This window comes from Littorina saxatilis, unplaced genomic scaffold (assembly GCF_037325665.1).
Source record: "Littorina saxatilis isolate snail1 unplaced genomic scaffold, US_GU_Lsax_2.0 scaffold_232, whole genome shotgun sequence".
Taxonomy (NCBI): Eukaryota; Metazoa; Mollusca; class Gastropoda; order Littorinimorpha; family Littorinidae; genus Littorina; species Littorina saxatilis.
In genome coordinates this window covers 6,353-32,500 of record NW_027126284.1, presented here as the reverse complement: position 1 = coordinate 32,500, position 26,148 = coordinate 6,353, and the positions used below count along the sequence as shown (strand labels likewise).

General features: G+C 40.9%; 1 protein-coding gene and 1 long non-coding RNA gene across 2 annotated transcripts; both read right to left on the bottom strand.

Moving 5' to 3' along the window:
- Positions 1-2,285: 2,285 nt before the first annotated feature.
- On the bottom strand, positions 2,286-8,024 carry LOC138954742 (uncharacterized). The gene is made up of 3 exons (XR_011451953.1): positions 7,868-8,024; positions 6,284-6,404; positions 2,286-5,440 (listed from the first exon to the last, which is right to left on the bottom strand). It is a non-coding gene; the product is annotated as an uncharacterized lncRNA (long non-coding RNA).
- A 539-nt stretch (positions 8,025-8,563) lies between these two features.
- On the bottom strand, positions 8,564-25,177 carry LOC138954740 (uncharacterized). Its single transcript, XM_070326513.1, has 8 exons — positions 25,043-25,177; positions 23,127-23,273; positions 21,105-21,754; positions 15,113-15,218; positions 14,167-14,343; positions 13,437-13,546; positions 9,570-9,678; positions 8,564-8,778 (listed from the first exon to the last, which is right to left on the bottom strand). The coding sequence occupies exons 1-8, from the start codon at positions 25,062-25,064 to the stop codon at positions 8,564-8,566; spliced, it is 1,536 nt and encodes a 511-aa protein (XP_070182614.1). The 5' UTR covers positions 25,065-25,177.
- Between the last annotated feature and the right edge of the window lie 971 nt (positions 25,178-26,148).

The window sequence follows — 26,148 nt, the reverse complement described above, 5'->3', positions numbered from 1 at the left end:
GCCTATAGGGCGACCATTGTAAAAAGGGGTTTTATGGCTACCAGTGCTATATCCGTTGTTTTTAAAGCAATATTAACTAAATTTTGTAATTACATTTGCTAAGTGACCTACACCCAACAGTCAAGAATTGACTGTGAAAATCAGTCAAGATTAAGATATAGGTGTTTAACATCATCGCCTTAATGATGATGATATGTTTACACTCAGTTAAAAAAATATTTGTATAAGTATCGTGGTTGTCTAAAGACCCTTTTTTGCAAAGGACGGCCTAAGTCTCAAAATCACTTATTCAATTTTGTGCTCAAACGGTAAATCCCAACTTCGTGCGATTTACAAGCAAGATACGTTAGGCACTGCCTCCTCGATAGCGCATGGGGTCAATGTTGTCAGGCCAATGGAATTGGAGAAAAGACGCCAAAACTTAAGGCGACCGACTTTTGGTCGCCCTAAATCGAAAGTGTTGTAAAATGGGGGCTTTAGGGCGACATTTGGTCGACCTAAGTCGGCTTAAGATTTATATATGTATATATATATATATATATATCAGAAATTGTGAAAGAAACAATTGAAAGTCAGCAGAGACTTTCTTCCGAGATTTGTTAAAATCTCTTAGCAGAGAAAGAGAGAGAAATAAGTATCCCTTCACAGACAGCCTATTGGGAGCATCAGACCCGAGAATTACAGAGCAAAGTCCCTTTGTGGGGGACGTATCGTAAAGTAATCTAGTCCTGAGGAGGCCTAGGACCGTTGTATTTTTACCTAGACCAGAAGACACGTGTGTCGGCACTATTGTGTCTTATCAGTAGTCAGGTGGTACTGATGGCGAAAGTTGTCAACCCATGGTATCCAACTAAGAAGCAAACCACTCTCTGAATGGTAGCTTCTGTTGGCATGGGAGACTACCCTCATCTGACAACCCCAAGGGGATATCTGTGAAGGGAAACACTTTGATTTAAGGCCAAAGTGTAGAATTGATATTTATTAAGAAAGAATTTAGAAATTTAGACAAGTTTTAACCAAGAAATTAGGTTAAAACAAGGGAAATTTGAAAAAGCCTAAAGGGAGGTAACTCTGTACCAGCCTGCAGATACATATATATATATATATATATGTATATATAAGTATAAATCCGCCTTTAGGACGACCATTGTAAAAAGGGGTTTTATAGCTACCGGTGCTATATCCGTTGTTTTTAAAGCAATATTAATAAAATTTTGTAATTACATTTGCTAATTGACCTACACCCGACTGTCATGAATTGAACGTGAAAATCTGTCAAGATTAAGATATAGGTGTTTTGCATGGTCGCCTTAATGAAAATAATGCAAGAGTGGGGGTTACGGCGACACGCCTTTTCGGGTAGCTTAGGGCAACCAATTTATAAGGTATATTAAGGCGACCAGTATTTGTATATTTTGTTGTTCACAAAGTTTTGTAAAGGGCCTAGAGCCATAGGTTATGCACTTAAAAATGTCCAGTTATTATTATTATTTTAACAATTTTAATTGTCTTCTTCTGCGTTCGTGGGCTGAAACTCCCACGTACACGCGTGTTTTTGCACGAGTGGAATTTTACGTGTATGACCGTTTTTACCCCGCCATTTAGGCAGCCATACGCCGCTTTCGGAGGAAGCATGCTGGGTATTTTCGTGTTTCTACAACCCACCGAACTCTGACATGGATTACAGGATCTTTTCCGTGCGCACTTGGTCTTGTGCTTGCGTGTACACACGAAGGGGGTTAAGTCACTAGCAGGTCTGCACATAAGTTGACCTGGGAGATCGGAAAAATCTCCACTCTTAACCCACCAGGCGGCAGCGACCGGGATTCGAACTCACGACCTCCCGATTAGGAGGCCGACGTCTTACCACCACGCCACTGCGCCCGTCATTTTAATTGTCATTTAGTTATGTGCTCAAACTCTGCAGTTCGCGCTTTCGAAATCGTTATTATTTAAGGTTCCTGATGCTTTGTGTTGAGTGTAATCATGGCTGTTTCATCACTAATTATTCTGTTGGCAGTTTTAATAAACAGTTCAAAACGTGCAATAGATTTTGTGTATGAGTTGTGACAGAAAAAATGATAGATGCTTTCATCAGTGTTGTTCCCAAGTCAGAAATAAAAGGTCACTGTTTGCAAAATTTAAACATATCAATAGGAATGCCTTGTTGTAATGTTAACAGGCAGATGTAAGCAAAGTACATCACAGAAGAAAAACATATAACAGGATGTACATATACACACATTAACACATACAATGCAAACTGCGATAAGTCAACGAATGTGTATTTGTTCAACAGCTCATTTATTTGTCAAAAACAAGAATAAAATTATACACATACACCTTCAGCAATGATGTTTTAATGTGCGCACTTGTTCTTAAATCGCTTCCCTACACTTACCATATTGTTCGAGTCCAAAACCTACTATACTTTGTTCAGTAAGGGAGATTTGACAAAAGGGATGTTGTACAGAGTTGCGAGTGGGACCTCTCTGTAGAGGGTAACAAAAACGGGAAAAAAAGACAACTTACAAGTATGTACAAGAATAAAGTTCTTGCAAAGAATACACTTGCAAAAGGTCTATTGTTTTCAGGTAATGGCAGAAATGCACTCAATGCTGGATTGATCTGGGGCCCTACTACACTCTAAATGAACATGATGGGAATTGCACACACTCACTTATTTGAAACAGTTTGAGAACGGCATTCAAATGTTCTGTTTTGAGAGTTAGCTGCTGTGATCATCTTTTGTGTGCTGAATGAACTGAAAAAGTAAGCTGTTATGGGCTCTCAGTGTGTTCTGCATGATCTGTCAATGTTCTAAATGCAGAACGCTTTCAATAGTCTTGCCGACGTTCTTTCCAGAACAGCACAGTGAAAGTCTGCTAAGATCACAATAAATGCTCTATAGTTTACAGTACACTAATTGAGGTCTTTTTAAATCTCTGCCATAAAACAATTTGAGAACACAAAAAAGTAATTTGACCACTTGCAAGTGTACGGTTCAGATTACCAATGATCTGTTTGAAAGAAAAAATATCGTGTGCAGAATTATGGCACACATATTTTGGTAGTCTTACATTTCACCTAATCATTAACAACATAGAGATCCATATTTAGTATGTTTAAGTTATCTTTTATGTTGAAATCATTGTAAATGTTAGGGCAGAAATGATGTCATAAACACACAAGCTACACCAAGATACCTCAAATTGAAGAAGATTAATGAAGCACAGAAACAACAAATTTTAGTTAAAATTTCAATCAAATGTACACTATCAAGAAAACAATCGTAATTGAGTAGAATCAGAACCAGTGGCCTTTTGGAGAGAGTTACTAAGCCCTCTTCCAAGCATAACATTTTTGGCAAAATAAAGTCAAGACAGAAGAAAATAAATGGCATGCATTTACAATGCAACAGGATTTATTGGGGAACTAATTTACCCCAGAGAAGTGAAACAAATACAGATTAAAACAGAGAACAGTTCTTTGAAATTATTTTGATGTACATGATTGCATAGATTAACTGTGTTGTTTGCAATGTTGATCAATGCCACACACAAATTGACCACTTACAGAATTCATGTACATACATATCACAAACTGGGAAGGAGCGTGATTGACAGTTTGAACTGTGCATGGTATTACAAATTACAATGCTATATTTACTCTGTCATTAGAACTCAGTATTAGAAGCAAAACATAAAACAAATGTCATCGATTTCAAGACACGACTGACAACTTTTAAAGCAAAATGATATAAAATGATTTGAAATTTTCAATGAGAAATAAATGATGACATTATTGTAACCTATTAAAAAAGCTTAATTGTTTTCTATTTATCCTCCAGAATTAGCTTCCCATCAATTGAACATGAATAACAACAACAGGCACTTGTATTGTGGAGAGGAAGTCTTATTATAATACCTTACAACCACTCATCTCAAAAGGTTATGAGTGCAGTCACAGGAGGGTAGTCACATGCTTTGTGCGCCCTTCAATTACTGCATGCACTCAAAATATTACATTTCGTTTTCACCAGTATCGCTATAACATTAACAGCGATCGTTCAGCGATTACTAACTCACAGTACAAAAGAGGGTTTGAATGGGAGATAATGGGCAATGCAGAACTCTTGAATAGATTAGTGACGATCCAAGTGATCAGGCTTGTGTCAGACTGCTTTGATTAGTCTGAGATAGAACACCTGATTGCATTTTCTGCTCAGCTCTGTTCCGGTCATTGCAGAGGTATCTGGCGTCCAAATATTTAGAGTGTACGAGGCACACTTTTGTCGGTCAACATAAAATGTTTAGTGCGTGAACTTTTTACTCTATGAAATAAGCCAAACACGCATACATTTGTAGTGGATTTGACCAAATTTGTTCATAGTACCGGACCTTGCATAATAACACAAACCAGGCCTCGGTCGAGTCTCAAGTGAAATTCTCCTTTATCCGATACTGACAACGATTTTCAAAACACATACTTGATATTCTTTAGTTTAGCTGCCGAGATTGAACCAGTACACATCTGTCATGGGTGATTTTACATACACACATACTCTTTAGTTTAGCTGCCGAGATTGAACCAGTACCACCCAATGATTGCTTTCTGCTTCTTGCCATTCACACAGTGTCAGTCTGGCTGGTTCACCATCCATTCTTGCGTTAAAAAGGGTAAATCCAAAAACAAAGAAACTGCCAGCGTTTTACCACGAAGGGCCATATCAGGGCGGTGCTGCTTTGACATATAACATGCGCCACACGCAAGACAGAAGTCGCAGAACAGGCTTCATGTCTCACCCAGTCACATTATTCTGATTATTCTGACACCGGACCAACCAGTCGTAGCACTAACCCCATAATGCCAGACGACAGGCGGAGCAGCCACTAGATTGCCAATTTTAAAGTCTTAGGTATGACCCGGCCGGGGTTCGAACCCACGACCTCCCGATCACGGGGCGGACGCCTTACCACTAGGCCAACCGTACCGGTCAGAGCTCAGTGACAAGAAGAAAAAAGAGTTGGTGAAATCAAAGGTGTTCAATGAGCAAAAACATACAGAAGGAAGGCTGTTCTCTTAAAACGTTTTATGTTAATGTAAATCCAATAACAAACGTTCCAACAACCTACCTTTCTTGTTTTTTGATTTTAAAAAGGGTAAGCCTGCCCACAATCAAGTTGCGCATTAGAACAAGCAGGCAGCTTCATGGCTGCAGCAACCCTTACTTCATTAGAATGTTTTCTTTGTAAGTGTCTGATGAGCACACTTTGAAATTGGCCACAATATAGGCAAGGTCGTTTCGGTTTCTTGGAAGAAATGTTTGGCAGTCCGTCTGAGGCAGGTGGCAGTCCATTTGAGGCAGGTGGCAGCTCATCTGAGGCAGGTGGCAGTCCGTTTGAGGCAGGTGGCAGTACATCGTGTTTGTCTGGTATTTCTGAAAAAAACAAAATATGCAAAAAATCCTATTACAAAGTTTTCAAAGATCAAAGCAGCTCTACCCAAGAAAAAAATGAAAACTGAACAACGCTTCTTGAAGAATAACCATGTGATCATATTAGGCATAACCAAAACCAATATCAACGATTATGAAAAGTGATCGCTTCCTGGAAATAAAAGCCCAGGTTCAGATCTTTATGTTCACAACAAAAAGGAGCATGGTAAAAATTTCAAAATGGGGGAATGTTGCAGCAGCTTAACTGAACATTTAGTAACTTTTGCCTGGTCTTTGCAAGACTGGTGAATAACGTGTTTCACAAATATACAATTTCCCTGGAAACCATGGACTCCCAGCATTTTCCTTAGAAACAAATGAAGCTGCATAAGGCAGAGATGCGTGTGTGTGTGTGTGTGTGTGTATGTGTGTGTGTATGTGTGTGTGTGTGTGTGTGTGTGTTTGTGTGTGTGTGTGTGTGCATGCATGTGTCAGACATGAGGTGAGGAAGCTTTTGAGACCATGTTGCCAGTTTTGGTGAATGCTATTTTTAATTGCTGTCCAGTGTTGTTTTCAAAATTGATGTTTTTTACATTTAGTCAAATTTTGACTTAATGTTTTAACAAAGATGGGAAAATGTAGAGCATGTACAATTCTGTCCACACGAAACTGTTTTCTTGATAGTACACTAGTTGATTGCAACTGCATATGCAAATGTCCTGAACTATAGTCTATAGACAAGTCTTGCTTCTGGCTCAGGAAAGCTGAATTTTAGGTAAATTGGCAAATCATGAAAGGTTGCAGTCATAGAGTCACTACTTCTCAGTTTCTTTCACGGACTTTTACCTTGGCATGTTTTCTTCCTTTTTGCAGGTGGTGACAGCATTGAGTAGTAGTACATGTAGCTTGAAAAAGGTGTGCCATCAGAATCAGAATCACTCTCCGGATCGTAACTGTAGTCTTCATCCTAAAACAAAATATTCACAGTTAAGTTATAGTGATGTCTCTGGCAAGGCGGAACATGCCATCATGTGAAACTCTTTTTTTTATTTTTTATCTAAACATCACAAATGAAAGCTCAAAACGTATTTGTCAGTAGATCTGGAAATCTGGTCATAGGTCCTTTTGAGTAAAACTAAAAGTACTTGGAGGAAGGAGAAAAAATTATCACATTCACACTATTTGACTTGTAATGCGTGTGTGTTAAAGCCCCAGTCCGTCCCAAATGGTTTACAGAACGATTCAAATCTTTTCATGAAAAAGCAGTTCTAACCTTATCGAACACACTTGCAATAGCATTTAGTGAATAGCATTAAATGACACAGTTTTTTTGTTTAGCTCGAGTAAACCACACACCTGTTTTCGTGGTTAATCTAACCCCTGAGCCATCGTGAACCCATGTGATCTACTTTCCCTTTTTTTCTCACAATTTAGTAGTCAGTCCTTGATTTCAATGCGACTCGCTGTATCTGCCATGGCTCGTTATCTAAAACGCAACAAATGGCTGCGAGTCACACGAAGTGAATGGTGTCGGCTGACCGTTCAAAGAAACTGGCGACATGCTGAACATTCGTCTGCTACGAGAAACACGTTTTGCAGGACACGCTTCAGGGCTAGTTTTTAAACTTTAAAATCTTCGAGTTTTACTGATTTTGTCTTAATGAAAAAAGAATTATTTAAGAATATTTGTGTAACAAGCTGTCAATTTATTAGTATAAGTTAGGTCTAGCGCCAAAACGAGCCATCCCATTGTCTGATCAGACAATCCGGCTGGCCACGCAAAAATAAATTCGTTCATAAGTGCTCGCTCTTTTCGGAGGGCACCTACGATGTTCTCAAGTGGTGAGTGTTGAAATGCAAGGGTGTTTGTACTGTGTGTAAAAGCCTGACAGTGTCTGTGATGGTTTACGGGAAGCTGCGTGTGCCTTTAAATTCAACAGGGGACCTAGGTTGATCAAATGTCGTCCTAAAGCTCTAATCATGCAATACTTTTCTTATTTTCAGTCGCCCTAAGGTTTGGTGCTTCTATTTAAATCTCAAATTGCTTAACTTTGTCATAGAGTGAGACTGCAAGTCGCCCACTCGGCCACTATGGTCCCATTAATAGTCGTGTTCAATGTGCTTTTGACACAGATCATCATAATGGTCCCGACTCTCCTCAATTATGCGCTTATCTTGTGTCTTTTCTGGATTACACAGATACTGAAGTAAAATGCAAAAAATCCTTAAAATGTGACCCTCCACCACGAAATGAGTCACATGTCACCTCGCGCGGTTCTGCACTAGGCTTAATATAAGTCCAGGGAGTGTCTGGTAACAGTTTGTGGGTCACCTTAATCACAGGCTTATAAAGTTAAAAAGTCATCCGGAGAGTCAAATTCAGGAAGTAGGTAACCCGTGAGTTAGTTCAAATCGCGAGGCTTTTCGTACCTGTCATCTCCAGATGAGGCTGGTTTTATCGGTACATCTCCAAATGAGGCTGGTGGTAGCGGTACATCTCCAGATGAGGCTGGTGGTAGCGGTACATCTCCAGATGAGGCTGGTGGTAGCGGTACATCTCCAGATGAGGCTGATGAGAAATAAATCAGGTCATCTTTTTACTGACACAAACTTTGAAAGGAATTCCTGTTCACGAACCGCCTTTTTCTTTGTTGTTGTTTTTACATGATGGAAATTGAGCTTTCCACGCTTTGAACAGATCAATACAACTGATCTCGTTTCGTCACTTCATACGAGACTCGCCACGTCATGTCACAAAAGTAGAAACTCAAGAAGTTTAAGAATTGTAAGGCGGCCTTCTGTCATTTTCAAGGGTACCAATTTGAAGCCAATATTTATTAACCAACATGAACCGTAGCCTACCGTACAGTCTAACAGTGTGAAATGTGAATGAGGGTCGCATCAGCAACTTTAGCCTATTCATTTCACCCTCCGGATGGACGGTCTTATCAGACACTGATTTAGTGATAAACACGTAGTATCGATGCAGGCACACTCATTTTCGCAAACAAGCAGTTGCTTCATAAAATAGGTACTTAACAATTGTGCAGCAAGCTGGTTTTAAAAGTGCATGCATGTTCTGCTGTGCAGTGACTTGAATGAGAAGCATTTAACAAGGGTAAAAGATCAAATACGGTGATGCCACACGCTGAAGAATAACATACCTGGAGTCCTGAGCTGCTGCTGAAGGACAGTAAGGTCGGTGGGAAGCTGGACATTGTTGGGAGATGTAAGATGAGACACAGACTGCGCTGGCAACATCATTGCTTGAGGTGCCAAGGCAACGGGGTGCCAACCAGCCATCGAGAAAACCAGACTTTGCTGACTTGTTGTAACCATGCCTGTCAAACAAGTACAATGTATATCACAATGGGCACAAGTCTGTTTTATGTGGGAAAAAGTATAGCCAGTGTTGTTGCCAGCCTAAGAAGACAATAGGTCATTTGGACCTCCCTAAAAAAAAACCAATAAGTCCAAATGTCCTGGCTTTAAAAAAACAATAGGTCCAAATTACCATGCCGTAGTATTATATTGATGAAATTTCCGCTGTTTGCGCCGTTTTCGATAATTAGGTACACCGGCTGGAACGGGTATTTCCGTAAACGCAGCCTCGAGTGTCAATGACGACAAACACAGAGTCAATGACGACAAACACAGAGTCGGCACCGAGTGCATTTTTCACTCGTAGCAAACATGAGCATTTCGATCGGGGTTTGTTTTCCGACTTTGCAACTCCCATTCCATTCATTGCAGACCTTGTCCGCCTTGTACGAATATGTATCGGTCAGTTGACCACCAAAACGTAAAAACTATCGGTCCATCGACCGGACAAGGCTAGGTCCAATGCGTCAAATCAGAAAGGAATGCGTCAGAGACCGAAGACCAAGGCCTGGCAAGAACACTGTATAGCATGTTAAATTCTTTACACAAGAAACTGTTTCCTTGATAGTACAATAAATGATTGCAACTTGACTAGGAAATGTCCTGAACTATAGACCAAGTTGTGGTTTCTGGCTCAGGAGAGTTGAATCTTAAGTAAATTGGTCATCCATGAGTTAAGTAAATTGGTCATCCATGAGTTGTCGCAGTGAGTGAGTTACTACTTCTCACAGTTTCTTTCATTGACTTTTACCTTGGCAAGTTTTCTTCCTTTGTGCAGGTGGTGACAGCATAGGGTAATCGCAGGAAGAAGGTGTGCTATCAGAATCAAAATCACTCTCCGGACGGTATAAGTCTTCATCCTAAAACAAAATATTCACAGTTAAGTTAATGTGATGTCTCTTGCAAGGCGGAGCATAGAATCATGTGGAACTTTTATTTAAACATCACAATGTAAACCCCAAAGAGTATGCGTAAGTAGATCGGAATATCGAGTCAAAGGTCCTTTTCAGTAAAAGGACTTGGAGAAAGTATGAACACATTCACACCATTTTTGACATTATCATATATATACTGTTCAAAAAAAGAAACGCATAGCTTGTAATATTTGGTTAATTTAGTTATATGGCTACAAGGATATCCACCAAACTGCAGAAAATGTTTATCTGGTCGTCGACCTTTCGTCCATTGCCACAAGTGAGCTCTGCACGTGACGCATGCGTTATCAGTGGCTACAATGTCAAAATTGCTCATTTGGCATGACCACTCGTCATGCTTCAGTGTAATCTCGTGAAACTCGGGGAATATTGAGCTCTCACCATGTCTTCCAAAACCCATAAAAGCGGATTGTTCGCCACAAAGAAATCAGACGACAATTCAGCGACGAAAGATGGCCCGATTGAGCAGAGAAGACCGCCAAATTGCATTGGGTCGTTTACAAGCAGGCCAAAGTCAAAGTGCAATCGCCAGGCACTTCCACGTGTCCCAGGGCACCATCAGTAGACTGTGGGTCAGGTTTCAAGCCACTGGCTCCGTTGCTGACTTGCCACGAGCGGGAAGACCAAGGGCGACAACTGCTGCTCAGGACCGTTTCATACGGCTCCGCCACCTCCGGAATCGTTTCCTGTCGGCCTCATCTTCTGTCCAGGCTCTCCCCGGGCCACACCGATTATCGGACCAGACCGTGCAGTACCGCCTGCATAAAGCTGGTTTGAGAGCTCGCAGACCTCACAGAGGAGCTGTCCTCACCCGCCGCCATCGCCAGAACCGAGTGCAGTGGGGCAACCAGCACCTTCGCTGGACCGTCCGGAATCACTGGAGACACGTGTGGTTCAGCGACGAGTCCTACTTCCTGCTCCAGCGACATGATGGTCGGAGGAGGGTCTACCGGAGAGTAAACGAACGTTACGCGCCCAACTGTGTGGATGAGGCACCCATTCATGGTGGTGGAGGCGTCATGGTGTGGGGGCGATCAATACCGCTGGAAGGAGCACCCTGGTGCACGTCCAAGGGCGCATAACTGCCCAGCGATACGTGGAGGAAATTCTGCGCCCACACGCCCTTCCTCTTCTGGCTGACCAGGATGCCATATTCCAGCAGGACAACGCTCGCCCGCACACAGCACGACTCACCACCCAGTTCCTCACCGACCACCATGTCCAGGTGCTTCCCTGGCCATCCATGTCGCCAGACATGAACCCGATAGAACACCTCTGGGATGAATTGGACAGACGTGTGCGCAGGCAAGAAGAAGCGCCAGCAAATCACCGCGATCTATTGCAGGCACTTCAGGAGGAGTGGGACACCATCCCACAGCAAGATATCCGGCATCTGATCCAGTCCATGCCCAGAAGGTGCCGGGCAGTTGTTGCTGCTCAAGGCAGTCACACCCCCTACTGACTTGACAGCCTCGGCACCCAATCGTATTGATTGACTGATTGATTTGAAGATGCAAATGAACTGTGTGTGCATTCAACTGTGTCCATACCAAAATTCAAACAAATAATCTAAATATTGGATTTTCTGTTATTTTTTTCGAAAAATAAAACAAATTTGGCAAGTAGCAACTATGCGTTTCTTTTTTTGAACAGTATATATAATATGCGTGTGTGTCAAATTCCACAGGGGAGCTAGGTCGAACATATGTCATCCTAAAGCTCCAATTCAGCAATTGTACAATACTTTCAATGTATTTTCTTTCGCCCTAAGGTTTGGTGCTTCCTTTCAAATCTCAAATGTCATTTTAGTGACAACCCAGATCCAATTCACCAAATGTCGCCCTAAAGCTCCCATTATACAATACTTTTGATTAGGGCGACCAAAAATATAACATATATTGTGCTAAATCCTACAGGGGAGCTAGGTCGACCAAATGTCGTCCTAAAGCTCCAATTGTACAATACTTTCAACTTATATTCTGTCGCCCTAAGGTTTGGTGATTCTTTTCAAATCTCAAATTTCATTTTTACTGACAACCCAGATCACATTGCCTATCAAGCAGACATACAAGCTAATGTCGACACATGCTTCCAGACAAATTTGCAATAACAATAGAACCTTTTCCCATAATACCATGGCAGCTTAGTACACCTGCCTTTCCTTGAGTCTCCACAATCATCATTCTGATTATTCTGAGACTATGATGCATGCTGGGTGTGTTTCTGCGGGTTGCATTGACCCGAGTTGGACATTGGCGTCAGGATCAAGTCCAAGCATGATTTTGAGGGCATATGTACTCAGAATACTGAATAGACCTCAGTTTAAAATCTCATCCCAAAGAGTAGTGAGACACCGCCCTCCATGTGGGGTCAAGTTAACAGCAGTGTACAACTCAGACAGTCACTTATCCAAGTACTGCCTAGGCTCGGCATTGCTTAACTTTGTCATTGAGTGAGACTGCAAGCCGCCCACTCGGCCACTATGGTCCAATAAATATTCGTGTTAAAATAAATGTGATGCTTTTGACACAGATCATCATAATGGTCCTGACTTGCCTCATTTATGTGCTTATCTTGTGTGTTTTTCTGGATTACACAGGTACCGTAGTTAATGTCCAACTATCCTAACAAGAAGGGCAAAGCCCATACGACTCACATGCTTTACACATTTTTCCTACCAAAATACATGTGACCTTGACCCAGGGTCAAGGTCATCCAAGGTCATGCAACACAAAGCTGTTAATTCAAGACATAGGAAGTACAATGGTGCTTATTGGCTCTTTCTACCATGAGATATGGTCACTTTTAGTGGTTCACTACCTTATTTTGGTCACATTTCATAAGGGTCAAAGTGACCTTGACCTTGATCATATGTGACCAAATGTGTCTCATGATGAAAGCATAACATGTGCCCCACATAATTTTTAAGTTTGAAACAGTTATCTTCCATAGTTCAGGGTCAAGGTCACTTCAAAATATGTATACAATCCAACTTTGAAGAGCTCCTGTGACCTTGACCTTGAAGCAAGGTAAACCAAACTGGTATCAAAAGATGGGGCTTACTTTGCCCTATATATCATATATAGGTGAGGTATTCAATCTCAAGAACTTCAGAGAAAATGGGAAAAATGTATGTTTTGGGGGGCCTTGTCATCATACACCATCTTGCCAAATTTGGTACTGATAGACTGAATAGTGTCCAAGAAATATCCAACGTTAAAGTTTTCCGGACGGACGGACGTCCGGACGGACGGACGGACGGACGGACGGACGGACGACTCGGGTGAGTACATAGACTCACTTTTGCTTCGCATGTGAGTCAAAAATTAACAGTTTCTTGGTGGTGAATGCAAGTACGTGTAAGAATGTTGTGCCTTTTACATACTTTCTTTTTATTCTAAATTCAACCAATATACATGTGTATGTGTTAAAGCTTACAGGGGAGTTAAGTCGACCAAATGTCGCCCTAAAGATCCCATTATACACTACTTTCCACTTAGGATGACCATAGTATTTGTGCTTCCATTGGACTGACAATAATTACCCCCGGGGGGGGGGGGGGGGGGGGGGTGTGGCGGGGCCCAATTCCCATTTCCTGTGAAAAGTTAAAAAAGTCATCCGGAGAGTCAAATTCAGGAAGTAGGTAACCCGTGAGTTAGTTCAAATCGCAAGGCTTTTCGTACCTGTTCATCTCCGGAAGAGGCTGGTTTTATCGGTACATCTCCAGATGAGGCTGGTGGTAGCGGTACATCTCCAGATGAGGCTGGTGGTAGCGGTACATCTCCAGATGAGGCTGATGAAAAAAAATCAGGTCATCTTTTTACTGACACATACTTTGAAAGGAATTCCTGTTCCCGAACCGCCTTTTTCTTTGGCCCAGCTGAGGATCCACCTCTTTGTTGTTGTTTTTGCCTGATGGAAATTGAGCTTTCCACGCTTTGAACAGATCAATACAACTGATCTCGTTTCTTCACTTCATACAAAACTCGGTCACGTCATGTCACAAAAGTAGAAACTCAAGAAGTTTAAGAATTGTAAGGCGGCCTTCTGTCATTTTCAAGGGTACCAATTTGAAGCCAATATTTATCAACCAACATGAACCGTAGCCTACCGTACAGTCTGACAGTGTGAAATATGAATGGGGGTCGCATCAGCAACTTTAGCCTATTCATTTCACCCTCCGGAAGGACGGTCTAATCAGTCACTGATTTAGTGATAAACACGTAGTATTGATGCAGGCACACTCATTTTCGCAAACAAGCAGTTGCTTCATAAAATAGGTACTTAACAATTGTGCAGCGAGCTGGTTTTAAAAGTTCATGCATGTTCTGCTGTGCAGTGACTTGAATGAGAAGCATTTAACAAGGGTAAAAGATCAAATACGGTGATGCCACACGCTGAAGAATAACATACCTGTAGTCCTGAGCTGCTGCTGAAGGACAGTAAGGTCGGTGGGAAGCTGGACATTGTTGGGAGACGTAAGACGAGACACAGACTGCGCTGGCAACATCATTGCTTGAGGTGCCAAGGCAACGGGGTGCCAACCAGCCATCGAGAAAACCAGACTTTGCTGACTTGTTGTAACCATGCCTGTCAAACAAGTACAATGTACATATCACAATGGGCACAAGTCTTTTTTATGTGGGAAAAAGTATAGCCAGTGTTGTTGCCAGCCTAAGAAGACAATAGGTCATTTGGACCTCCCTAAAAAAAAAAAAACAAGTCCAAATGTCCTGACTTTAAAAAAACAATAGGTCCAAATTACCATGCCGTAATATTATATTGATGAAATTTCCGCTGTTTGCGCCGTTTTCGATAATTAGGTACACCGGCTGGAACGGGTATTTCCGTAAACGCAGCCTCGAGTGTCAATGACGACAAACACAGAGTCAATGACGACAAACACAGAGTCGGCACCGAGTGCATTTTTCACTCGTAGAAAACATGAGCATTTCGATCAGGGTTTGTTTTCCGACTTTGCAACTCCCATTCCATTCATTGCAGACCTTGTCCGCCTTGTACGAATATGTATCGGTCAGTTGACCACCAAAACGTAAAAACTATCGGTCCATCGACCGGACAAGGCTAGGTCCAATGCGTCAAATCAGAAAGGAATGCGTCACAGACAAAAGACCGAGGCCTGGCAACAACACCGTATAGCATGTTAAATTCTTTACACAAGAAACTGTTTCCTTGATAGTACAATAATTGATTGCAACTCGACTAGGAAATGTCCTGAACTATAGACCAAGTTGTGGTTTCTGGCTCAGGAAAGCTGAATTTTAAGTAAATTGGTCAACCATGAATTGTCGCAGTCAGCGAGTTACTACTTCTCACAGTTTCTTTCATTGACTTTTACCTTGGCAAGTTTTCTTCCTTTGTGCAGGTGGTGACAGCATAGGGTAATCGCAGGAAGAAGGTGTGCTATCAGAATCAAAATCACTCTCCTGACAGTAGTCTTCATCCTAAAACAAAATATTCACAGTTAAGTTAATGTGATGTCTCTTGCAAGGCGGAGCATAGAATCATGTGGAACTTTTATTTAAACTAAAACATCACAATTTAAACCCCAAAAGGTATTTGTAAGTAGATCGGAATATCGGGTCAATTTTTGAAAAAGGACTTGGAGAAAGTATGATCACATTCACACCATTTTTGACATATATATATGAGACTGTGCCAAAAGGTGACGTTTTCATGTCAGTATGTCCCAAATGACATCACCAGTACATTTTTCATTCTATCTAATCTGTTTTCGTTCTATTTTTTCTAATAACATGCGTTAACAATTGATTGCCAACTGGAATGGAAGAGCACAAAAAGTGTAACTTGATATGTAGTTTCTCTAGAGGGAAAAACATCTTCCACTTTCATGTCAGTGTGTCCCATGCAACATACATTTGCCAAACAGCTATGTGCAAGTAGATTATTTGTTAGTGGTATAGAAAATACTGATCAACAATTAAAGTCAGTTTTCACATTCATTTTCTACCTATTTCTTATTTGTTTATTCTGTTGGCAATGGTGAAATGTCAGCAATCGTGTGTCATTCGGGACAGTAGACATGACACCTGACCTTTTGGCACAGTCTCATATACATGCGTGTGTGTTAAATCCCACAGGGGAGCTAGGTCGATCGACCAAATGTCATCCTAAAGCTCCTATTGTACAATACTTTCAACGTATTTTCTTTCGCCCTGAGGTTTGGTACTTCCTTTCAAATCTCAAAAAAGTGTTGTTGTCTGATGTTCATGTCGTGTACCAAAAAGAAATAAAAACGTGTATAAAAAAAAAAAAAACTGAAAAAATAAAATTCTCAAAAAAGTAATATGTCATTTTTTTTTAGTAACAACCCAGATCCAATTCGCCAAATGTCGCCCTAACGCTCCCATTATACAATACTTTTGATTAGGGCGACCAAAATTATAACATATATATATATATATATATATGCATGTGTGTTAAATCCCACAGGGGAGCTAGGTCGACCAAATGTCATCCTAAAGCTCCTATTGTACAATACTTTCACATATTTTTTTCGCCCTAAGGTTTGGTGCTTCCTTTCAAATCTAAAAAAAAGTGTTGCTGTCTGATGTTGATGTCGTGTACCAAGAAGAAACAAGAAGAGCAAACGCTCGATCGAGTCACTTTCGCAGTTCTGAATATTATATGAGGCATCAGATGGACAGGAAGAAATTGCTATTCACAACACAATGAGTCACGTTCACATAAAATTTGAGCCCGGTCACTTTTATAGTTTCCGAGAAAAGCCCAACGTTAAGTTGTGTGTTGCCGAACAGAAAAGGCTAGTTATCTCCCTTGTTTTTCTGATAACGTTCGTAAAAGGCTACAGATGTAAATACTTTGATGTAAAGAATAATCCTACAAAGTTTCAATCACATCCGATGAACTTTGTCAAAGATATAAAATGTCTAATTTTTCCTTTGACGCTGACCTGTGACCTTGAAAAAGGTCAAAGGTCAACGAAACCATCGTTAAAGTGTAGAGGTCATTGGAGGTCACGACTAAACAAAATATGAGCCCGATCGCTTTGATAGTTTCCGAGAAAAGTCCAACGTTAAGGTGGTGTCTACGGACGGCCGGCCGGACGGCCGGCCGGACAGACTAACACTGACCGATTACATAGAGTCACTTTTTCTCAAGTGACTCAATAAAAACGTGTATAAAAAAAAAATCTCAAAAAAGTAAAATGTCATTTTAGTAACAACCCAGATCCAATTCGCCAAATGTCGCCCTAAAGCTCCCATTATACAATACTTTTGATTAGGGCAACCAAAATTATAACATATATATATATATATATTGTGTTAAATCCTATAGGGGAGTTAGGTCAACCAAATGTCGTCCTAAAGGTAAAGCTCCAATTGTACAATACTTTCAACTTATATTTTGTCGCCCTAAGGTTTGGTGATTCTTTTAAAATCTCAAATTTCATTTTACTGACAACCCAGATCCCATTCTCTATCAAGCAGACATACAAGCTTATGTCGACACATGCTTCCAGACAAATTTGCAATAACAATAGAATCATTTCCCATAATACTATGGCAGCTTAGCACACCTGCCTTTCGTTGAGTCTCCACAATCATCATTTTGATTATTCTGAGACTATGATGCATGCTGGGTGTGTTTCTGCAGGTTGCATTGACCCGAGTTGGACATTGGCGTCAGGATCAAGTCCAAGCTTGATTTTGAGTGCATATATGTACTCAGAATACTGAATAGACCTCCCTTTAAAATCTCATCCCAAAGAGTAGTGAGACACCGCCCTCCATGAGGGGTCAAGTTAACAGCAGTGTACAACTCAGACAGTCACTTATCCAAGTACTTGGCTAGGCTCGGCATTGCTTAACTTTGTCATTGAGTGAGACTGCAAGCAGCCCACTCGGCCACTATGGTCCAATAAATATTCGTGTTAAAATAAATGTGATGCTTTTGACACAGATCATCATAATGGTCCTGACTTGCCTCAATTATGTGCTTATCTTGTGTGTTTTTCTGGATTACACAGGTACTGTAGTTAATGTCCAACTATCCTAAAAATTAACAGTTTCTTGGTAGTGAATGCGAGTACGTGTAAGAATGTTGTGACTTTTACATACTTTCTTTTTATTCTAAATTCAACCAATCTATATATGTACGTGTGTGTGTGTTAAAGCCAAATGTTGCCCTAAAGCTCCCATTATACAAAACATTCCACTTAGGCATAGGGTGACCGACAAGTATGGGTTATATGAAGTCTTATATCGCGCGCGTATCTCCAGACTCGGACTCAAGGCGCCGTGTGAGATGGATTTTTTTACACAATACATCACGCATTCACATCGACCAGCAGATCGCAGCCATTTCGGCGCATATCCTACTGTTCACGGCCTATTATTCAAAGTCACACGGGTATTTTGGTGGACATTTTTTTAATCTATGGCTATACAATTTTGCCAGGAAAGACCCTTTTGTCAATCGTGGGATCTTTAACGTGCACACCCCAATGTAGTGTACACGAAGGGACCTCGGTTTTTCGTCTCATCCGAAAGACTAGCACTTGAACCCACCACCTAGGTTAGGAAAGGGGGGAGAAAATTGCTAACGCCCCGACACAGGGTCGAACTCACTTCCGAGCGCAAGTGCGTTACCACTCGGCCACCCATTGGTGCCTTTTCTCCAATTTCATTAGACTGACAACATCGACCTAGAGGTGGCTAAATCCCATTTCCTGGAAAGTTTAAAAAATAAAAGCGGTCAATTTTCGTCCTGATATGGCTCTGCGTAGTCGGCTGGACGTTAAGCAACAAATAAACAAACAACAAGTCGCGTAAGGCGAAAATACAATATTTAGTCAAGTAGCTGCCCTTTTTCAGCAAGACCGTATACTCGTAGCATCGTCAGTCCACCGCTCATGGCAAAGGCAGTGAAATTGACAAGAAGAGCGGGGTAGTAGTTGCGCTAAGAAGGATAGCACGCTTTTCTGTACCTCTCTTTGTTTTAACTTTCTGAGCGTGTTTTTAATCCAAACATATCATATCTATATGTTTTTGGAATCAGGAACCGACAAGGAATAAGATGAAAGTGTTTTGTAATCATACATTTTTCCTGATTTAGCCTCACTTAGCTTAAAAGGATATCAAAGATACAACATGCACAACATTAAGGTGCATGTTGGCCTTTGAAAGGGTTAAAATACAAAATAATTACAAGATCCAGGTCCGAATGTTGATCCGGAAGTGGGGACATTTTAGGGGACCCACAAACAACGATTTTTTGTTTTTTATCTTTCAAGTTGAGAGTCATTTTTTTGTAGATGGGTGAAAGAGGAGAGATTCAGCTTTTTAATCAATGTAAAAAGCAGAACAAAATTCTTCCCGAAATGTGTGAAAAACGGTTTTTTTAAAAGCTGTTACGATCGTAACCTATCATGTCAGATGTCACACCAGCAGAAAAGGTTGACGGCAGTGATTTGCTCCAGAAATCTCTCTAGAAGAACACAGAAACAAGTGCTGCAATCTTAGTTTGACGTTTAGCAACGGTGAAAACAGCACTGATTGTTGTATATATTTTATATCAGGCATGTTTTTTACGGAGTAACTTCGTCATGTCAGAGTGTTTCGATCGAACATTTAATAATTCTGGCCGCGATTTTACTTCTACCGGATGTTTGTCGCATCGCAGTAAAAAGACATTCCTTCCCACAATGCCTTTCGCGCACTTTTCCCTCCAAGATGGCGTCGATAACACGCAGCGGTAAGTATCAGTTCCATGTCAGCTTTTTCTTGTAAGTTGCGGTCAACAGAAAGTTCAACCCGAAAAACAAAAAATACTGAGTGAAAGTTCGAAACCTAAAATAACCTTTGGAACCGTGTTAAACAGTTTACACGGCTATCATATGCAGGAAACAAACTCAAAAATAACAAAGACTGCCTCAAAAGTGTTAAGTCAGGCGTCGATCGAAACTCCTGACACAGATATCAAACTGTCAACCGAAACTTTGACACGGCTTCGCTCGTGTCATGTGGGAACGTTTGGCTCTGGCCTTCATCAGTCAGCACGATATGAGCTAAAAACGGATCAAAATGTCCCTTTCTTTCCACAAACGGGCTAAGTTTGCGATTCCCACCATTACTCTGGCAAAACTGCTAAATTTACATTTACTGTCGGATGCAACACATGACATCATCATTTGTGTCCATTCTAAAAATATGTTACCTCCGACAGATGAATGGTATGGCTGGCAATCTTTTCTCCAGGCATGATCAATGTTATTGTTTCTGACAGCAATGAAAGGACTTCACCAAATGAATAAACTTGGTTTTTGATCAAAACTGTGCTTTGCTGTTCTTGAATTCAAACTGCTAGTAATTGCTATCTGTCGGATGCAACACATGACATCATCATTGCACTATATTGTGTTCAGTTTCTATCAGCAATCAGTACATTTTAGTTTAAACACCTGCTACATGGTTATATAAATGATACAAGTAAAAATTTGCTCAAATGATATAGGTTTACAACTAATTTTACTTGTCTTTCATGTCCATTGTTACATCCGACAGATTCCCAAAAATTACGATTACACATCATTTTCTCAAAGTCGCTTTACTGAGTTATCTTTTTAAGACTGGAATTGTATGTCCAAATGACTATTCTTTCACATTGTGTAAGTGTTGAAATGATACTGTTACTTTTATTTTCTTATAAAATGTCCCCCTCTGACAGAGCACCTTTTGGCACAGCCTCATATTTAATTTTCAGAGCTTGTTTTTAATCCGAATATAACATATTTATATGTTTTTGGAATCAGCAAATGATGAAGAATAAGATAAACGTAAATTTGGATCGTTTTATAAATTTTTATTTTTTTTTACAATTTTCCGATTTTTAATGACCAAAGTCATAAATTAATTTTTAAGCCACCAAGCTGAAATGCAATACCGAACCCCGGGCTTCGTCGAAGATTACTTGACCAAAATTTCAACCAATTTGGTTGAAAAATGAGGGCGTGACAGTGCCGCCTCAACTTTCACGAAAAGCCGGATATGACGTCATCAAAGACATTTATCAAAAAAATGAAAAAAACGTTCGGGGATTTCATACCCAGGAACTCTCATGTCAAATTTCATAAAGATCGGTCCAGTAGTTTAGTCTGAATCGCTCTACACACACACACAGACACACACACAGACACACACACAGACACACGCACATACACCATACCCTCGTTTCGATTCCCCCTCGATGTTAAAATATTTAGTCAAAACTTGACTAAATATAAAAACGGTCAATTTCATAATGGAGGTAACCCGTGAGTAAGTTCAAAATCACAATGCTTTTCGTACCTGTTCATCTCCAAATGAGGCTGGTGGTATCGGTACATTTCCAGATGAGGCTTTTGGTAGCGGTACATCTCCAGATGAGGCTGGTGGTATCAGTACATCTCCAGATAAGGCTGGTGGTATCGGTACATTTCCAGATGAGGCTGGTGGTATCGGTACATTTCCAGATAAGACTGGTGATAGCGGTACATCTCCAGATGAGGCTGATGATAGCGGTACATCTCCAGATGAGGCTGGTGATAGCGGTACATCTCCAGATGAGGCTGGTGGTATCGGCACATTTCCAGATAAGGCTGGTGATAGCGGTACATCTCCAGATGAGGTTGGTGGTATCAGTACATCTCCAGATAAGGCTGGTGATAGCGGTACATCTCCAGATGAGGCTGGTGATACTGGTACATGTCCAGATAAGACTGGTGAAACTGGTACATATCCAGATAAGGCTGGTGATACTGGTAAATCTCCAGATGAGGCTGGTGATGGCGGTACATCTCCAGATGAGGCTGGTGATACTGGTACATCTCCAGATAAGGCTTGTGATACTAGTACATCTCCAGACGAGGCTGGCAATACTTGTACATCTCCAAATGAGGCTGGCAATACTGGTACATCTCCAGATGAGGCCTGAGGTACCAGTACATCTCCAGATGAGGCTGATAAAAAACAAATCATATCTTTTAACTGACAGAAGCATGTGTTGCATATATATATATATATTGTAATACAGACCTTGGGACCTCAATTTTGCCATGGAGTTTAACAAAAAAAAAGCTACGTGCATTTTCAGAAAAATGAGAGTACTCCACATAACTTTTAATCATTCATTTCAAACATGCTGCACACACCGTCATTGATAAAAAAAAAAAGATGGAAATCTTTGTTGATTTTTTCTTTAAGAGAAGACCTAATGTCATTAGACATCTGTTTCATCATTGCTGTAGCCTTCTTGCAGGAACACTTAGACTTCTGCGCGATGTTTAAGACAGGAAACACACTTTTGACAGCTTGTAAAATCACATCTGCTGTGCTCAATGACAAATTCATTTTCACTATCAGCTCGGATAACATCGCTTTGGCATGTACTGCACCCTGTTCCTCGGGTAGATCTTTTGCAAAAGACAAAGTCTGTGATGCTCCTCATGCTGGCAGCGGCTTTTCTTGGTGTTGTCAATTTCAGGATCCCTATGAGTCTAGCTTTGACATGCAGTGTCTATCGATGTCAAACTTGGAAAACATACGTTGAAAGGAATTCCTGTTCCCGAACAGCCTTTTTCTTTGCTCCTGCTGAGGATCCACCTCTTTGTTGTTGTTTTTGCATGATAAAAATTGAGCTTTCCACGCTTTGAGCTGATCAACGCAACTGATCTCGTTTAGTCACTTCATACGAGATTCAAAATGGCCATAGTAACAGGTTGTTTTTTTACACTAACTGAGTGAACCGAAAGTAGAAACTCAAGAAGTCTAGGAATTATTTCTCTTTTTTTCCACAGACCGTATCAATCGTAATTTAGAAAATCAAGAGTACAAAATATGGCAAAATCTTACGGGTTCCCTTTTCTGTACTATAAATAGCAATAAAATGATCACAAGATCAAGAAGGGGCATTTACAGGCTTCATGGCCTATCTAATACTAATGTACATTTGAAACTTAGTCAGGTATAGATTACATTCAAAAAGCAGAGGGGTGGACTTTTTCTTGGGTTCCTACCATTGTAAGTTTTTGTTAAAACTTTAAACAATTAAAGTAAAGGTTAATGTATTGGCAAAACAAAGACGAGAACCGAAAAATGCCACACTATGAAAATAAGTATGATAAAATGAAGTCGCAGTAACACTAAGCTTTCAGTTTTATGGGAAAAGTATATATTTCACGACGTTACAAAAACATATTGAACGGAATTGCCACCACCAAGGAATATGATAGCCATGCCTTCAACCCTATTCAACGAAGAGGAAATCTGTATCTGTCAAGTCAATGCTGGTGTCTTGATTACCGCTTTACTGCTTTAAAGAAATGTGCCAACCTTGTGTTTTTTCTTCTGTGACTCGACGGCCTCCAGCTCCTCTTGCAGTACCACAACTCGTTTGGACAGCTGCTAGTTGCGGAATGACAGACTGTCGACCTCCTGCTGGTACTTTCTGTTCCATTGTTCCTTCTCTTTCAGGTGCTCCTATACAACAGGCACAAGAACCAATTGTATTTATGGTCAGTTGACAAAGCCATCTACTTTCAGTACATTTGACACTTTTCAACAATTTAGTCTTATGGTATGAATATTCTTCAAATGGCAAACAATTTTCTAATTACATTCAAAGTTATTCTTATAATTATCATATGTTAAAAGGCTTTTCTGGTTAATGTTAATTGTAATTCAATCAAGTTTGCGTTTTAATGAAACAGATCCTGTGATTGGTCAGAATGCCCCAACTCATTAAAAATTACCGGTCATTAAATAGAGCTTAAACAATGACCACGAGTTGATTAGTGGAAAATAAACCACGAGTGGGTATTTGCAGCCTCTTGGTAATTCACGAGTGTGCGGAGCAGGTTGTTAATGAATTTTTTAGCTAGTGGCTATCGACAATTAGTCACCGGTAATTTGTAATGAGTTGGGACATTCTGACCAATCACAGGATCTGTTTCATTAAAACGCAAACTTGATTGTATTACAATTGTCGATAACCACTCGCTAAAAAATCCATTAACAACCTGCTGGCGAGGCGTATTGATACAGCCTCAACTAGTCTCGGTTAGCTTTGAGGGTCATTTTACAAGTAGGAAATATGAAGGCCAACGAAATACCGAGACCATAAGGTATGCGAAGTGATGACGTTGAGTACGTGACGTAAGTTAATGCATGAATTCTTCCGGACTACGTCAGTCAATTCCAAAGATCGCTTTTGTGATGAAAAGAATTTGTTTTAGAGTTTGCTGTCCAGAAACCCGTCAAAAAAGAAGGGAAAATGTGTGTGAAAGAAAACAAAACAGGAGCAGAGTGATACGATAGGAATACAGAGACATTTCTTGGGACTTGACCCTTGCAGGTAGGTGGACTGAAAGTAGTGTGTGAACAGAACAGAACCAATTCTGTCTGTTTACAACCGCATGAAAGCAGGAAAGAGATTGTCGTCAGATTCAATTACAATAACATTAACATGCTTCCATTTGAAACTTCTCGGTCTTCATCGTGGATTGACGCCCTCCCAAAGTCTAATTGAAGCCCTCCGTCGCTTCGCTCCGTCGGGCTTCAATTAGCTTTTGTCGGGCGTCAATCCCCGATGAAGACTTCGAAGTTTCAAATGGAAGCATGTTAATCACTTAATGTGTAACTGAACAGGTGGGGGCCTCATCAGATCAAAAAGCTGTGTCTGGCAAGAACCGTAGTGAAGGCATTACATCCGCATCAAAGCGACGAAGGAAAGTGTCCATTCTAGCTCTGCCCTCTAAAGTCAAACAGCAGTAAGTCCACTCATAATAAAGCCAAAATGAAGTATTGCCAGTCATAATTATGATAATATGACTGGCAATACTTCATTTTGGCTTTGATTTTTGTTTGTATGTTTGCTTAACGCCCAGCCGACCACGAAGGGCCATATCAGGGCGGTGCTGCTTTGACATATAACGTGCGCCACACACAAGACAGAAGTTGCAGCACAGGCTTCATGTCTCACCCAGTCACATTATTCTGACACCGGACCAACCAGGCCTAGCACTAACCCCATAATGCCAGACGCCAGGCGGAGCAGCCACTAGATTGCCAATTTTAAAGTCTTAGGTATGACCCGGCCGAGGTTCGAACCCACGACCTCCCGATCACGGGGCGGACGCCTTACCACTAGGCCAACCGTGCCGGTTTTTGGCTTTGAAGGGCAGGCTAAAGGTAGTCACTTTGATTAACTGGAAATAATTCATGCAAGTTTTTGTCTTAGCTTTTCTTACCTGAATTATTGCGTAAAGCCATGAGGACCACTCATCCTCCTACCTCTGGTGTAATGAGGGTAGTAGTCCATTTTTGCCGCAAGTACCTGGATAAAAAAAAGCATACACAATAAAATATTTTGTGTTGCCTCAACGTGCATGTCCACCCCCCCCCCCTCCCCCATGTGACCATCTTATCAAGTTGCAGATATTGCTAGTGGTCAGTGTGTTCCCAACACAAATGTGACAAAGGGGTGCTGGTTTTTGTTTTATTAGGTTGAACTTGAAGAATTTTGTAGTAATGAATGTTTTTTGTTCACATCAATTTTGACTCGGTTTAAAGACTTTCATCTGGAATGTTCATAGATCAACCCATAAAAGTTTATCAAATTCCCTTACCAATAAATACACTTTCATTTTCCATGACCAGTGGCTGAACTTCTGTAACACTGACATTCAATTACAATAACATTAACATGCTTCCATTTGAAACTTCTCGGTCTTCATCGTGGATTGACGCCCTCCCAAAGTCTATAGTAATTGAAGCCCTCCGTCGCTTCGCTCTGTCGGGCTTCAATTAGCTTTTGTCGGGCGTCAGTCCCCGATGAAGACTTCGAAGTTTCAAATGGAAGCATGTTAATCACTTAATGTGTAACTGAACAGGTGGGGGCCTCATCAGATCAAAAAGCTGTGTCTGGCAAGAACCGTAGTGAAGGCATTACATCCGCATCAAAGCGACGAAGGAAAGTGTCCATTCTAGCTCTGCCCTCCAAAGTCAAACAGCAGTAAGTCCACTCATAATAAAGCCAAAATGAAGTATTGCCAGTCATAATTATGATAATATGACTGGCAATACTTCATTTTGGCTTTGATTTTTGTTTGTTTGTTTGCTTAACGCCCAGCCGACCACGAAGGGCCATATCAAGGCGGTGCTGCTTTGACATATAACGTGCGCCACACACAAGACAGAAGTCGCAGCACAGGCTTCATGTCTCACCCTGTCACATTATTCTGACACCGGACCAACCAGGCTTAGCACTAACCCCATAATGCCAGACGCCAGGCGGAGCAGCCACTAGATTGCCAATTTTAAAGTCTTAGGTATGACCCGGCCGGGGTTCGAACCC